This window comes from Xenopus laevis, chromosome 9_10S (genome assembly GCF_017654675.1).
Source record: "Xenopus laevis strain J_2021 chromosome 9_10S, Xenopus_laevis_v10.1, whole genome shotgun sequence".
In the NCBI taxonomy this organism is placed as follows: Eukaryota; Metazoa; Chordata; class Amphibia; order Anura; family Pipidae; genus Xenopus; species Xenopus laevis.
Window position 1 is genome coordinate 116,357,488 of NC_054388.1, and position 17,622 is coordinate 116,375,109.

The following is a 17,622-nucleotide window of genomic DNA, read 5'->3' on the forward strand; positions in this document are numbered from 1 at the left end:
CAGAGGGTGGTACAATACAGAGGGTGGTACAATACAGAGGAGGGTACAATACAGTGGACGGTACAATACAGAGGACGGTACAATACAGAGGATGGTACAATACAGAGGATGGTACAATACAGAGGATGGTACAATACAGAGGGTGGTACAATACAGAGGATGGTACAATACAGAGGGTGGTACAATACAGAGGGTGGTACAATACAGAGGAGGGTACAATACAGTGGACGGTACAATACAGTGGACGGTACAATACAGAGGACGGTACAATACAGAGGATGGTACAATACAGAGGATGGTACAATACAGAGGGTGGTACAATACAGAGGATGGTACAATACAGAGGGTGGTACAATACAGAGGATGGTACAATACAGAGGGTGGTACAATACAGAGGATGGTACAATACAGACGGTGGTACAATACAGAGGGTGGTACAATACAGAGGGTGGTACAATACAGAGGGTGGTACAATACAGAGGGTGGTACAATACAGAGGGTGGTACAATACAGAGGATGGTACAATACAGAGGGTGGTACAATACAGAGGATGGTACAATACAGAGGTGGTACAATACAGAGGGTGGTACAACACAGAGGGGGTACAACACAGAGGAGGGTACAATACAGAGGACGGTACAATACAGAGGATGGTACAATACAGAGGATGGTACAATACAGAGGGTGGTACAATACAGAGGATGGTACAATACAGAGGGTGGTACAATACAGAGGGTGGTACAATACAGAGGGTGGTACAATACAGAGGATGGTACAATACAGAGGGTGGTACAATACAGAGGGTGGTACAATACAGAGGGTGGTACAATACAGAGGGTGGTACAATACAGAGGGTGGTACAATACAGAGGGTGGTACAATACAGAGGACGGTACAATACAGAGGACGGTACAATACAGAGGACGGTACAATACAGAGGGTGGTACAATACAGAGGGTGGTACAATACAGAGGGTGGTACAATACAGAGGGTGGTACAATACAGAGGGTGGTACAATACAGAGGAGGGTACAATACAGTGGACGGTACAATACAGAGGACGGTACAATACAGAGGACGGTACAATACAGAGGGTGGTACAATACAGAGGATGGTACAATACAGAGGATGGTACAATACAGAGGGTGGTACAATACAGAGGATGGTACAATACAGAGGGTGGTACAATACAGAGGGTGGTACAATACAGAGGATGGTACAATACAGAGGGTGGTACAATACAGAGGGTGGTACAATACAGAGGATGGTACAATACAGAGGGTGGTACAATACAGAGGACGGTACAATACAGAGGAGGGTACAATACAGAGGATGGTACAATACAGAGGGTGGTACAATACAGAGGGTGGTACAATACAGAGGATGGTACAATACAGAGGGTGGTACAATACAGAGGATGGTACAATACAGAGGGTGGTACAATACAGAGGGTGGTACAATACAGAGGGTGGTACAATACAGAGGATGGTACAATACAGAGGGTGGTACAATACAGAGGACGGTACAATACAGAGGAGGGTACAATACAGAGGAGGGTACAATACAGAGGATGGTACAATACAGAGGGTGGTACAATACAGAGGGTGGTACAATACAGAGGATGGTACAATACAGAGGGTGGTACAATACAGAGGATGGTACAATACAGAGGGTGGTACAATACAGAGGGTGGTACAATACAGAGGGTGGTACAATACAGAGGATGGTACAATACAGAGGATGGTACAATACAGAGGGTGGTACAATACAGAGGAGGGTACAATACAGAGGGTGGTACAATACAGAGGGTGGTACAATACAGAGGGTGGTACAATACAGAGGATGGTACAATACAGAGGGTGGTACAATACAGAGGATGGTACAATACAGAGGGCGGTACAATACAGAGGATGGTACAATACAGAGGGTGGTACAATACAGAGGGTGGTACAATACAGAGGATGGTACAATACAGAGGGTGGTACAATACAGAGGGTGGTACAATACAGAGGGTGGTACAATACAGAGGGTGGTACAATACAGAGGATGGTACAATACAGAGGGTGGTACAATACAGAGGGTGGTACAATACAGAGGGTGGTACAATACAGAGGATGGTACAATACAGAGGGTGGTACAATACAGAGGAGGGTACAATACAGAGGAGGGTACAATACAGAGGAGGGTACAATACAGAGGATGGTACAATACAGAGGATGGTACAATACAGAGGGTGGTACAATACAGAGGGTGGTACAATACAGAGGAGGGTACAATACAGAGGAGGGTACAATACAGAGGAGGGTACAATACAGAGGAGGGTACAATACAGAGGGTGGTACAATACAGAGGGTGGTACAATACAGAGGAGGGTACAATACAGAGGAGGGTACAATACAGAGGATGGTACAATACAGAGGGTGGTACAATACAGAGGAGGGTACAATACAGAGGGTGGTACAATACAGAGGAGGGTACAATACAGAGGGTGGTACAATACAGAGGGTGGTACAATACAGAGGGTGGTACAATACAGAGGGTGGTACAATACAGAGGACGGTACAATACAGAGGACGGTACAATACAGAGGACGGTACAATACAGAGGGTGGTACAATACAGAGGGTGGTACAACACAGAGGAGGGTACAACACAGTGGACGGTACAATACAGAGGACGGTACAATACAGAGGATGGTACAATACAGAGGATGGTACAATACAGAGGGTGGTACAATACAGAGGATGGTACAATACAGAGGGTGGTACAATACAGAGGGTGGTACAATACAGAGGGTGGTACAATACAGAGGAGGGTACAATACAGAGGAGGGTACAATACAGAGGAGGGTACAATACAGAGGAGGGTACAATACAGAGGGTGGTACAATACAGAGGGTGGTACAATACAGAGGGTGGTACAATACAGAGGAGGGTACAATACAGAGGGTGGTACAATAAAGAGGATGGTACAATACAGAGGATGGTACAATACAGAGGACGGTACAATACAGAGGACGGTACAATACAGAGGATGGTACAATACAGAGGGTGGTACAATACAGAGGGTGGTACAATACAGAGGACGGTACAATACAGAGGGTGGTACAATACAGAGGGTGGTACAATACAGAGGATGGTACAATACAGAGGACGGTACAATACAGAGGGTGGTACAATACAGAGGGTGGTACAATACAGAGGATGGTACAATACAGAGGGTGGTACAATACAGAGGATGGTACAATACAGAGGACGGTACAACACAGAGGAGGGTACAACACAGTGGACGGTACAATACAGAGGACGGTACAATACAGAGGATGGTACAATACAGAGGATGGTACAATACAGAGGGTGGTACAATACAGAGGATGGTACAATACAGAGGGTGGTACAATACAGAGGGTGGTACAATACAGAGGGTGGTACAATACAGAGGGTGGTACAATACAGAGGACGGTACAATACAGAGGGTGGTACAATACAGAGGGTGGTACAATACAGAGGATGGTACAATACAGAGGGTGGTACAATACAGAGGACGGTACAATACAGAGGGTGGTACAATACAGAGGGTGGTACAATACAGAGGAGGGTACAATACAGAGGATGGTACAATACAGAGGACGGTACAATACAGAGGGTGGTACAATACAGAGGGTGGTACAATACAGAGGGTGGTACAATACAGAGGGTGGTACAATACAGAGGACGGTACAATACAGAGGGCGGTACAATACAGAGGAGGGTACAATACAGAGGATGGTACAATACAGAGGGTGGTACAATACAGAGGATGGTACAATACAGAGGGTGGTACAATACAGAGGGTGGTACAATACAGAGGATGGTACAATACAGAGGGTGGTACAATACAGAGGGTGGTACAATACAGAGGGTGGTACAATACAGAGGAGGGTACAATACAGAGGAGGGTACAATACAGAGGGTGGTACAATACAGAGGGTGGTACAATACAGAGGGTGGTACAATACAGAGGAGGGTACAATACAGAGGGTGGTACAATAAAGAGGATGGTACAATACAGAGGATGGTACAATACAGAGGACGGTACAATACAGAGGGTGGTACAATACAGAGGGTGGTACAATACAGAGGATGGTACAATACAGAGGGTGGTACAATACAGAGGGTGGTACAATACAGAGGACGGTACAATACAGAGGGTGGTACAATACAGAGGGTGGTACAATACAGAGGATGGTACAATACAGAGGATGGTACAATACAGAGGGTGGTACAATACAGAGGGTGGTACAATACAGAGGGTGGTACAATACAGAGGGTGGTACAATACAGAGGACGGTACAATACAGAGGGTGGTACAATACAGAGGGTGGTACAATACAGAGGATGGTACAATACAGAGGATGGTACAATACAGAGGGTGGTACAATACAGAGGATGGTACAATACAGAGGATGGTACAATACAGAGGAGGGTACAATACAGAGAGTGGTACAATACAGAGGAGGGTACAATACAGAGGGTGGTACAATACAGAGGATGGTACAATACAGAGGGTGGTACAATACAGAGGGTGGTACAATACAGAGGATGGTACAATACAGAGGGTGGTACAATACAGAGGGTGGTACAATACAGAGGACGGTACAATACAGAGGGCGGTACAATACAGAGGAGGGTACAATACAGAGGGTGGTACAATACAGAGGAGGGTACAATACAGAGGGTGGTACAATACAGAGGAGGGTACAATACAGAGGGTGGTACAATACAGAGGAGGGTACAATACAGAGGAGGGTACAATACAGAGGAGGGTACAATACAGAGGAGGGAACACATGGGGACCTTTCAGTACATTACTACAATGGCTACAACCATAACAGGAAAAAGTTCCCATTTTTGTGGTGTTAAAGTCGTCTGGGTTTATCTCACCGCTGGACCCAAATCGGCTCTTTCTAGTTTCCCTCCTATAGTATCTGCCCTTATATGTGACATTACTGGGGGGAACTGAAGGAGTTTTTTTCTGGTAAATTTCTAGCTAACAGGCCCCACTCCTTTCTCAATGTCTTTGAAATTTCCCCACTCAGGACATTAAATCTACTCACATTAGGAATCCTCTTAACCTGCTGATCTTTTTTCTTGTTTGTCTCATATTTTCTCTTCTCACTTCCTGCTTGTTCCAAAATCCTCTCTGGAAATCCCCTCTGTTTGTATTTCTCTTTCATTTCTTTTACTCTCATTATCTGCTGTTCACTGACTTTCTCTATTCGTTTCACTCTTAATAATTGTGATTGAGGCAACGACTTTTTAGTGTGCGGTGGATGAAAAGAGTCATCTCTTAAAAGTCGATTTCTGTCTGTTTTTTTGACAAATATGTTTTTTCTCCACCATCACATCCAAAAAAGGAATATTATCACATCACAGTACATTGTAAACTTTACATGAGGAATGCATTTATTTCATCTATCCACAAACCTGACTAGGTCTGAGCGTTGCCCCGTTCTTATTGCGAGAATCTCATCTATGTAGCGATACCAACATTTTCAGTACCGTCGGAAATCATTCCGGGGCAACATTTGAACCCATTGCTGTTCCTTTAATCTGTAAATAAAAATCATCTTGAAATAAAAAATAGTTTTTATATAACACAATTTGTAATAATTTCACAAGAAAGTTTTTTTTGTGCTCCATCCAGTACAATATCATTATTCAGATGTTCAATGACACACACCTCCATCATGTGGGATAGACTTGTACAGGCTCCACATCAAGATTAACCAACAATTTACCAGGGGATAGATTTTGGAAATTGCCAATTTTTTGTAAGAAATCAGAGGTGTCTCTGATATATGATTTGGTATGAGACACACACTCCAGAAGCAGCTTATCTAGAGACTTGGACAAAGTAAAGAAAATACCGAGTTTCTGAGGTTTTACAGCTGAGCACAGGCAGCGGCAGGAGTTGGAACATGAGCTCAGGGTGTGAGGGGTTAATATTAACAGAAAGGAGGCGGAGCTGCTGCAACCAGGTGCTCAGAGAGAGACAGAAAAAATACTTAACCCCTACTTGGATGTATTGGGCCAAATGGAAATAGGGATTTAACCCTTAGTGTGTTAGACTTCGTTGCATTAAAGGGTGTGTGTGTCCAGCTTGATGTAACGGAGAGACACTCGGGCAACACCCAAGGAAAAACATTGTGTGTCTGTCTCTGTGTCTCAGTCTGTTTTGTGTTTGAAGATGAAAGTGAAAGGAAATCCAGTCTGGACTCTGTCCCTGCCATGAGGCTCTGCACAACTGGATATTGGATTTGTAGAAATGATTCTGTAACTTTGCCCCAACTGTGTGAGGGGAGGTGAGAGGACACACACAGGAATAAGGGGCACAACATGTGAGGGTTACTGGAGAATAAGGAGGAATGTGGGGGACAATCATGGGAGACCCAGGAGGAGTCACTGTACTGATCCCGTTCCTCAGGATCCAGGGAATTCTCTGCCTCTTCCTCCTGCCCCAGACACGTAAGTCATTCCCCTGCACTGGGGGACAAAGATTTTTATTTACTAATATTACTGTGTATTTATATAGCACTGACACACATTTATTTATTAGTCCCATCACTCACTGGGATGGTTTACCTCGTAAACATCTGTTGGCTAAACATGGCCATTGTGGTAAAGCTATTGAGCAAAAGGGCATAAGAGACAGGCTGACACTCTGCTGACACTCTTCTAAGTAACAGAGTGGAGATCATTTATTTGTATGGCCTAGTATAAGTTATATGAGTGACCATTGTCCACAGTTGACCATTAGCCCTTATAGTCCATCCTGCCTTAGGCCTTATAGTGTTATGGCGTCATAGAGGGCGGGGGTAATAGATATCGACCCCTGACACTAGCCATTCGTCCCTCATAGGAATTAGACCGTTCCAGGTATAAAAGATATAAAATATATGAACATTTCTTTCTTGAAACGTTTCAAAAATATTTCATATTAGTATATTACAGGCACAGTAAGAGAGCTGAGGAACAAGGGAGGTCTGTTATAATTAGGACAGTGGTGTGTGCTGTTGTCAGTTACAGTTCAACGTCATGGCAGCACCAGTACAGAAGTGCAGCTGAAAGCTGAAATCAGTGTATCACGGACACGGTACTTCCAGCCGCACGTGACTTTAGGTGGGACTATCAGGGGTCACTCAGTCTCTCACCCACCTTGCGCACAGGTTAGACTAACACAACAGCCCCCCCAAACACCAACCAACACCCACAAAACTCATTCGCTGACACCATCTATCATTCACAGGCGATAGAAACCTAATGTGACTATTCCCCTGTTCTCTCTAACAGGTAATAACTCACAATACACCAATGCATTAAACACTCTCTCTCACTATAGTCAGTTAGTTCCTAGTGATTCAACAAGTACTTTAGCATGCAGAGGGTTAAGGCTCACAGTTAACTCTTTCAGGCTAGGTTCATTTAGCGCACCAAAGACAATCTTATTAAATTCTCTTTAATATTATAAAAGGTATAACAGTGCAATATACAAAAGGATGTTACAAAAAGAGACATACATTCAATAATACAATTACAAACAGTTGTAAAATAAAAGGGAAAACATGGAAAACCTATACTTAACTCCAAAGATATAGAATTCCTGGTCCTGGAGGAAAGGGGAAACAAAAGGGATAACTACCAATCGCAATTGGTCCTCCAAAGTAAATCCCACGTTTAGTCAGAAGAGCTGACTATTTATTAGTGATTTCAGGGCATCAGGTCACTACACACTCCCCCTCCCTCAGGTCTTCCTATTCTTTTATATGGCAGGGAGGAATCTATAGTAGGCAAAAGGCTATGTTGTTTAACAGGAAGTCTTTAACATGGATTGGAAAATTCTCTTGTGATTGGTCAACTTTGACCGATATGGAAACGATGAAGAATTTGCCAGTTTTTCTCTCCCTATGGTATTACGGGATAGGGAAGTTGAGGCTTACTAGGCACAGGTCAACACATGGCGATGTGTTGGAATGTTAGCTTTTATCATGGGAGTGCTTAGGCAAAGGGATATGGGACTGACAGCTCTTGTCATAGAAGGCTGTGGGTCTTCCTATTCTTTGTATGGTACGGAGGAATCTATAGTAGGCAAAAGGCTATGTTGTTTGACAGGCAGTCGTTAACATGGATTGGAAGAACTCTTGTGATTGGTCAACTTTGACCGATATGGAAATGAAGAAGACTTTGCCAGTTTTTCTCTCCCTATGGTATCACGGGATAGCGGCAATGTCAGATTGTCATAGAGCCTATGCAAAGGGCTATGTTGTTGACAGGCAGTCTTTGACCTGGATTGGAAAGTCCTCTTGTAATTGGTCAACTTTGACCGATATGGAAATGAAGAAGACTTTGATGTTTTTTCCTCTCCCTATGGTATTACGGGATAGGGAAGTTGAGGCTTACTACGCACAGGTCAACACATGGCTATGTGTTGGAATGTTAGCTTTTATCATGGGAGTGCTTAGGCAATGGCTAATTTGCCATAGAGCCTAGGCAAAGGGATATGGGACTGACAGCTCTTGTCATAGAAGGCTGTGGGCCTTCCTATTCTTTGTATGGCAGGGAGGACTCTATAGTAGGCAAAAGGTTATGTTGTTTGACAGGCAGTCTTTAACATGGTTTGGAAAGTCCTCTTGTGATTGGTCAACTTTGACCGATATGGAAATGAAGAAGACTTTGCCGTTTTTTTCTCTCCCTATGGTATACGGGATAGCGGCAATGTCAAATTGTCATAGAGTCTAGGCAAAAGGCTATGTTGTTTGACAGGCAGTCTTTAACATGGATTGGAAAGTCCTCTTGTGATTGGTCAACGTTGACCGTTATGGAAATGAAGAAGACTTTGCCGTTTTTTTCTCTCCGTATGGTATTACAGGATAGCGGCAATGTCAAATTGTCATAGCGTCTAGGCAAAGGGCTATGTTGTTTGACAGGCAGTCTTTAACATGGATTGGAAAGTCCTCTTGTGATTGGTCAATTTTGACCGATATGGAAATGAAGAAGACTTTGCCGTTTTTTCTCTCCCTATGGTATTACGGGATAGGGAAGTTGAGGCTTACTAGGCACAGGTCAGTACATGGCTATGTGTTGGAATGTTAGATGTTATCATGGGAATGCTTAGGCAATGGCTAATTTGCCATAGAGCCTAGGCAAAGGGATATGGGAATGACAGCTCTTGTCATAGAAGGCTGTGGGTCTTCCTATTCTTTTGTATGGCAGGGAGGAATCTATAGTAGGCAAAAGGCTATGTTGTTTGACAGGCAGTCTTTAACATGGATTGGAAAGTCCTCTTGTGATTGGTCAACTTTGACCGATATGGAAATGAAGAAGACTTTGACAGTTTTTCTCTCCCTATGGTATCACGGGATAGCGGCAATGTCCGATTGTCATAGAGCCTATGCAAAGGGCTATGTTGTTGACAGGCAGTCTTTGACCTGGATTGGAAAGTCCTCTTGTAATTGGTCAACTTTGACCGATATGGAAATGAAGAAGACTTTGCTGTTTTTTCCTCTCCCTATGGTATTACGGGATAGGGAAGTTGAGGCTTACTAGGCACAGGTCAACACATGGCCATGTGTTGGAATGTTAGCTTTTATCATGGGAGTGCTTAGGCAATGGCTAATTTGCCATAGAGCCTAGGCAAAGGGATATGGGACTGACAGATCGTGTCATAGAAGGCTGTGGGTCTTCATATTCTTTTTGTATGGCAGGGAGGAATCTATAGTAGGCAAAAGGCTATGTTGTTTAACAGGCAGTCTTTAACATGGATTGGAAAGTTCTCTTGTGATTGGTCAACTTTGAACGATATGGAAATGAAGAAGACTTTGCCGTTTTTTCTCTCCCTATGGTATTACGGGATAGCGGCAATGTCAAATTGTCATAGAGTCTAAGCAAAGGGCTATGTTGTTGACAGGCAATATTTGACCTGGATTGGAAAGTCCTCTTGTGATTCGTCAACTTTGACTGATATGGAAAAGAAGAAGAATTTGCCAGTTTTTCTCTCCCTATGGTATTACAGGATAGGGAAGTTAAGGCTTACTAGGCACAGGTCAACACACGGTTATGTGTTGGAATGCTAGCTTTTATCATGGGAGTGCTTAGGCAATGGCTAATTTGCCATAGAGCCTAGGCAAAGGGATATGGGACTGACAGCTCTTGTCATAGAAGGCTGTGGGTTTTCCTATTCTTTTGTATGGCAGGGAGGAATCTATAGTAGGCAAAAGGCTATGTTGTTTAACAGGAAGTCTTTAACATGGATTGGAAAGTTCTCTTGTGATTGGTCAACTTTGACCGATATGGAAACGATGAAGAATTTGCCAGTTTTTCTCTCCCTATGGTATTACGGGATAGGGAAGTTGAGGCTTACTAGGCACAGGTCAACACATGGCGATGTGTTGGAATGTTAGCTTTTATCATGGGAGTGCTTAGGCAAAGGGATATGGGACTGACAGCTCTTGTCATAGAAGGCTGTGGGTCTTCCTATTCTTTGTATGGTACGGAGGAATCTATAGTAGGCAAAAGGCTATGTTGTTTGACAGGCAGTCGTTAACATGGATTGGAAGAACTCTTGTGATTGGTCAACTTTGACCGATATGGAAATGAAGAAGACTTTGCCGTTTTTTCTCTCCCTATGGTATTATGGGATAGGGAAGTTGAGGCTTACTAGGCACAGGTCACCACATGGCCATATGTTGGAATGTTAGTTTTTATCATGGGAGTGCTTAGGCAATGGTAAATTTGCTAAAGAGCCTAGGCAAAGGGATATGAAACTGACAGCTCTTGTCATAGAAGACTGTGGGTCTTGCTATTCTTTGTATGGCAGGGAGGAATCTATAGTAGGCAAAAGGCTATGTTGTTTGATAGGCAGTCTTTAACATGGATTGGAAAGTCCTCTTGTGATTGGTCAACTTTGACCGATATGGAAATTTAGAAGACTTTGACGGTTTTTTCTCTCCCTATGGTATTACGGGATAGGGAAGTTGAGGCTTACTAGGCACAGGTCAACACATGGCTATGTGTTGGAATGTTAGCTGTTATCATGGGAGTGCTTAGGCAATGGCTAATTTGCCATAGAGCCTAGGCAAAGGGATATGGGACTGACAGCTCTTGTCATAGAAGGCTGTGGGTCTTCCTATTCTTTGTATGGCAGGGAGGAATCTATAGTAGGCAAAACGTTATGTTGTTTGACACGCAGTCTTTAACATGGATTGGAAAGTCCTCTTGTGATTGGTCAATTTTGACCAATATGGAAATGAAGAAGACTTTGCGTTTTTTCTCTCCCTATGGTATTACGGGATAGGGAAGTTGAGGCTTACTAGGCACATGGCAATTTGTTGGAATGTTGGCTTTTATCATGGGAGTGCTTAGGCAATGGTTAATTTGCCATAGAGCCTAGGCAAAGGGATATGGGACTGACAGCTCTTGTCATAGAAGACTGTGGGTCTTCCTATTCTTTGTATGGCAGGGAGGAATCTATAGTAGGCAAAAGGCTATGCTGTTTGACAGGCAGTCTTTAACATGGATTGGAAAGTCCTCTTGTGATTGGTCAACTTTGACTGATATGGAAATGGAGAAGAATTTGCCAGTTTTTCTCTCCCTATGGTATTACGGGATAGGGAAGTTGAGGCTTACTAGGCACAGGTCAACACATGGCTATGTGTTGGAATGTTAGCTGTTATCATGGGAGTGCTTAGGTAATGGCTAATTTGCCATAGAGCCTACGCAACGTGATATGGGACTGGCAGCTCTTGTCATATAAGGCTGTGGGTCTTCCTATTCTTTGTATGGCAGGGAGGAATCTATAGTAGGCAAAAGGCTATGTTGTTTGACAGGCAGTCTTTAACATGGATTGGAAAGTTCTCTTGTGATTGGTCAACTTTGACCGATATGGAAATGAAGAAGACTTTGCCGTTTTTTCTCTCCCTATGGTATTATGGGATAGCGGCAATGTCAAATTGTCATAGAGTCAGAAGAGCTGACTATTTATTAGTGATTTCAGGGCATCAGGTCATTACACACTCCCCCCTCCCTCAGGAATATAAGGGGCGTGGCCTAGCAGGACACGATTGAGTGAGTATGAGCTCCTGTGAGTAGGAACTGGACCAAGAATATAATGACCATAACTCCTTATAGGAACATAGGAGAGAGATGATATTATATTCATCGGTTATTAATTCTCTCAGGGATTCCATAGATACTAAACATCAATACTGTGTGACCTGCCCCTGCCCAGATATTCACATCTAATACACAGAGTAACTAACCCAGTCATGTTTGGACTCATCTGAAATCTGAAATTGCCTTGAACCCACCAGCAGTTCTTTATACTGTTGGTACAACAGGTCTGGGTTCTGTGAGGCTAAATATATTCGAGTATACCTTATATGTGACCTTTACTTCACCTGTGAGGGTCTTGCTGGGAACTTTAAGTTCTCCCTCCTTGGGCTTCCCCCTCCCCATGGAATGGCTCTTATCAGCCAGGACTTACAGGAGGGCATTACAGCTCTGACCCCTCTGACCATGGTAAAAAGAGGCCTGTTATGTGTCTGATTTAGATACTGGCAGAAATATTTCTCATGATACCTTGTTTTATTAACTATTACAGGCCTGTATCATGACACAGTGAAAAGAAAAACCAGGAAGCTCGGGAGCTACATATAAATCCTGTTTCATGAAATAACTTGTTTAAGTGCAGCCGGGAACAGAAAACCCTATTAAAATGACAAAGAATATATAATATATATATATATGTAACATGTAATATGTAACCTCTTATAAGAGACTAATATAATACTGATTTCATTACTATTGATTCATTACTATATCCCCATGTACGGCTGAGAAAAGCTTTATCTTATAGATGTAAATCAAATGAGAGCAGAAGTTGGGAGGAGCACAAATTCTAACAGAGAAATATAGAGCAAGTATTAATGCTAGGATAACATGGATAGACTTAATGAAACTTCCAATGGAGTTGTTTAACCAGCTATAAACTTTACCTAATCATTTGGAATAACTGAACTCTTCTATGAAAAGAATACACTTAGAGACACATTTACTTAGCTCGAGTGAAGGAATAGACCATCAAATTGGCTACTTCGACCTTTGACTTTGACTTCAAATCGAACAATTCGAACTAAAAATCATTCGACTATTTGACCATTCGATAGTCGAAGTACTGTCTCTTTAAAAAAAAACCTACAGAGCATCAATGTTATCCTATGGGGAAGGCTTTCTAGCCAATTTCTGATTGAAGGAAAATCATTCAATCGATGGATTAAAATCCTTCGAATCGTTCGATTCAAAGGATTTAATCATTCGATCGAACAATTATTCCTTTGATTGTTCGATCGAACGAATATCGCTAAATCTTTTGACTTCAATATTCGAAGTTGAAGGATTTAACTTCGAGGGTCGAATATCGAGGGATAATTAACCCTCGATATTCGACCATTAGTAAATGTGCCCCTTATTGTTGCAGCTCTAAAACTTTGACTATATGACATTCAACAAACATTTCAGAAACAATATGAGTACAACCTTCTTTCTCCTATCAAAACACATACTAATCTAAAGTCACACTATGTTGGTCAGTTACTCTATTTATTTGGACAACCTCTATGTTTATGACAGTGATAGATTTATAGATATTAATATTATGGGCGGGGCTAGTCTTGGAATGTTGACTCTATTCAATACGAATATTAGCACATGACAAAGTTCTATTATTATGGGGTCTATCATTATGTTTATGTCAGTGCCGTTTACACACAACCAGCTACATATAGAGCTGAGGACCTGGGGCAATAATACAATAATAAGTAATTACAGGAAACTTTCCTTCTAAAAACTTTTTTAAACAAATACAATTTTACCTTTGTTGTTTTTATAACTAATCTATAACTAAACATATAGAGAAAATGTTACATTATCACATTTCCATTGTTCTTGTCTATTGCACACAATTTAACTATATCACATTCAATACTGTATGAATCTAAACCTTATAATTAACCCATTTCAATATCAGTCCATCAGTTCATTATAAGGGAAAGTCCAATCAGAGAGACATCATGGCTGTGGATAGACACATGAAGAAATATTCAACAGTCACTTGTATTCAGTCAATGCAGCAGTCTCTGTACAGTTCTTAAGAGTTCATAATCAGTCCATAGATCTGATATTAGGATATGCAATAGATGTAAAGGCATCACAGATATGAATGGAAAACTTATGAAATGGCTCTTTGTATGTATGTAGAGTTTCCTTCAATGAGTGGTGGGATCAATGATAGCTGTTCTATTTGGAATGGATTGGAATATAGTGAATAATCTCAACAGCTACTGATGGAGTTTTGCTCAGATCACCAACCTGGAAACAAAGAGACAATTGGGGCTCATTTATTAACGCAGCGCAGCGCTAAAAAGAGCGCAGTGGCCAGACATTTGCCCAGCGCATGCGAGTATTTAATAATGTAGCGCACGATACCTTAACAGTGCGATTTGTGCGCTAATGTAGACACAAGACAGGTGCGACGTGTGAAACTGCGTATCAGCTGTCGCAGTGCTTATAATAAATTGTGCGCACAGGAAGATACCGCAAAGGTAAGGATTAGTTGTGCTCATGTATGAATGCGCTGCTTTAATTAGTTGCGTCACATATTGCGCATATTGCGTTCTCTTAGACGCATCTGCATTTGTTTCTGTGCTAATATTTGTTTGGTTGCAAAGGTGTTTAGCCTACCTGATACCCTTAAAGGAACCTTGGTCAATATAAACATGTTGGGTGGAAGGCGTGGTTAATATGCACTTTACAAGGGTTGTTCATCTTGAATATACTAGCGCAGCTGGGCAGGAATGCGCATTTTGAAGAGCGTTACTATTACGCCACGAAGAGGCAGGCGTAAAAATTGTGGTGCTGTTGCCCGGGTGCAGTTTTGCACATATACAGACGCAAATCTGCGACGGCCGCAGTGCAAGCGCATTGTAGCCACGCCCACAGCCACGCCCCTAACAACCACGGCATCGTTTGCGACATAAATGCCCAATCTTTTGCGCAATGCGCATAAACAAAACCATCGCAAAAGCTCTGTGTTATGCGCAATATCACGCAAATATATTAGCGATCACGCTTGTGATGGCGCAGACAACCTTTTGCGTCCACTTATGCGCTGCGCTGCTTTAATAAATGAGCCCCAATGTGACAATATCTGGTGTTCTGGTAATACTGACTTATCTAATGTACTAGCTAAAGAACTCTAATGAAACTACTGTATGAACTGTCAGTAATGAGAAGTGGTTGTGTATTTATGATATGAGTGAAGGACGTTTGTTTTCTTGTGGTTAATTCAAATTTAGAAAGTCCACAACAGCTGATAGGATTGTTACAGAGAATTGACAGGACAACTGGGAGTAAATCCAACCAAATGCTGCCAGTGATTGTGTTGTTGGAAGTGGGATGATACAAAGACACAACTCCACTTAATATCAGTGTCATTTGCAAACAATGTAATTGTGTAAACTGTCAAATACAACCTGTACTGTTTCCTACTTATAATAAAACCATTTTTTAATTAATCATAACTAGGAAAAAACATTTAATAACATTTTTATATCTTTAGCCTAAATGAGAATGACATAGACCCATTTTAGTAGCATCATTTATTTCTACAAATTTGGTAGTGAAATGACTGGTTATCAGATGAAATGAACAATAAATCCATTAAGTCCCTTCTGCATTTTCTTACACTTGCAGACGTGAGATACAAGATACACAAGTGCAAAGATTACGGGAGAATTATTTCTGTAGCAGCGGCACAAGCACATAAGCTGCATTTTTATGAACTGAAACTTATTTAATTAGAAAAAATACAAACAACAACAGAACCCACAATATAATACTCCCCTCTTGTTGTACTGCAAATGCACTACAATAATATGAAATAATAGATTCACATTTGTGTAGAAAATAATGAAAATAATTTAACCTGTACCAATGAGTGAATCGGGTATGTGTCCAAACTGCATCAAGTTCACCTTCATGTTGGTGAAAAAGATCCAGATTGAGGAGATACAGAAAAAAATACAGATGATTATGAAATGGTAAAGTTAAAAGTATTTGCTGTGGTTAAAAGTTCCTGAGCCAGCGGCTGACAAACGAGGAAGTTACAAAATATTGAGAGAAGTTGAGCATTTGAAATATTGTGCAACGGAGGATTCTGGGAAGTGTAGTTTTTATTTCAATTGGAGTAGACCCTCGCACACCCGTTATGCAGTATAGATTAGCTCGGTGCTCAATGGATGGAGGATATGGTGACCTCCCAGTAACTGGAACAAGAAAACACACCAGCACACGAGACTTTTATCTGCAGGGCGAGCCCTTGCAAAAGTTTTTACTGCGGTGGTGCAACGTTTCGGGGCTGCGCCCCTTTGTCAAGCATACTACATACAGGTGCAGATGAACATTATAAAGGCAAACCAATTAGTGCGTCATTATACAAAAATGTGAAGAATCAATTTCAATACAAAAGGTTTTTCATTATAAAAATTACCAAATTATCAAAGATACGTAGAATCAATTCATATCAGAAAAAAGATTGTTATAAAATGACTTTGTTCTTTTCGCAATTATTGTACTTGGGTGTCCGTATAAATAGAAAAAACACACAATACTTAATAACACAAAGCAGCAAATTCAAAGTCCCAGTGTTGAACACCTCAATTGAAACAATTGTTGCAATTGACCAAAGAGGAAGATAAAAGTTACAAAAAAAATCTATACAAAGATAAAAAAGTTAAAAAGTAATCTTACCCTACATATCAAGGGAGAAAAATTACAGATACCTGTCCCTGTAGTTTAGGCAAAGAAATTTTCTTATCTGTAAGGGAAGTAAGAAAGCTTATTAGACACTTATTTTACAAGAAACAGGACAAATTAAACTCTTCATTTAATCCCCTCGGATATCTTGTTTGTAGTGATGGGCGAATTTATTCGCCAGGTGCTAATTCGCGGCGAATTTGCGTGATTCGCGGGCAGCGAATAAATTCGCAAAACGCCTGTGAAAATTCGCGGGAAAAATTCGCTGGCGTTCGAAAAAACGGGCGCCGGCGTCAAAAACGAGACGCCGGCGCCGTTTCGTGAATGTTTCGCCATTTCGTGAATTTCGCGAATTATATATGAAAATAAAGGGGGGGCCTGAAACAAATGTCCAAATTTAGGATCAGATTTTAATAATCCCCAATGTTTGAGAATAATTATTTTACAAAATTGGGAATTACTATCAAACGAACTAATAAAAGGAATTCTTTTGACTTTATCCCCCTGGCTGAATTGTTTTTTAACTAGTAGCTCACCCCTTGGGAGTTTTCGTACTTCTTCTTTTTTTGTTTGTAGGTTTGCTCTGTCATTGCCGCGTTCTTTAAATTTGTTAAGCATTAATTCCGCTTGAGTATCATACAGGTTATCCGAGGATGTAATACGCCGAACGCGTAATAACTGACTTTTTGGTAACCCCTTAGTAAGCCCAGGGGGGTGGAAACTAGTGGATATTGGTATATTATTTCTGTCAGTGGGTTTAGTATAAAATGAGGTTACA

The 17,622-nt window shown here is 41.6% G+C and overlaps 1 protein-coding gene across 3 annotated transcripts in view; it reads left to right on the forward strand.

Annotated features, from left to right (window-relative positions):
- The first annotated feature begins 6,018 nt into the window (after nt 1–6,018).
- LOC108704181 overlaps nt 6,019–17,622 on the forward strand; it is a 48,716-nt gene continuing 37,112 nt past the window's right edge. For 2 of the 3 annotated variants that reach the window (XM_041578575.1, XM_041578573.1), the window contains exon 1: nt 6,019–6,503. In XM_041578575.1, the coding sequence (XP_041434509.1) occupies nt 6,404–6,503 (100 nt within the window). In that variant the 5' untranslated portion in view covers nt 6,019–6,403. The remainder of the gene's footprint in view (nt 6,504–17,622) is intronic. The other variant, XM_041578572.1, reaches the window with a different exon arrangement.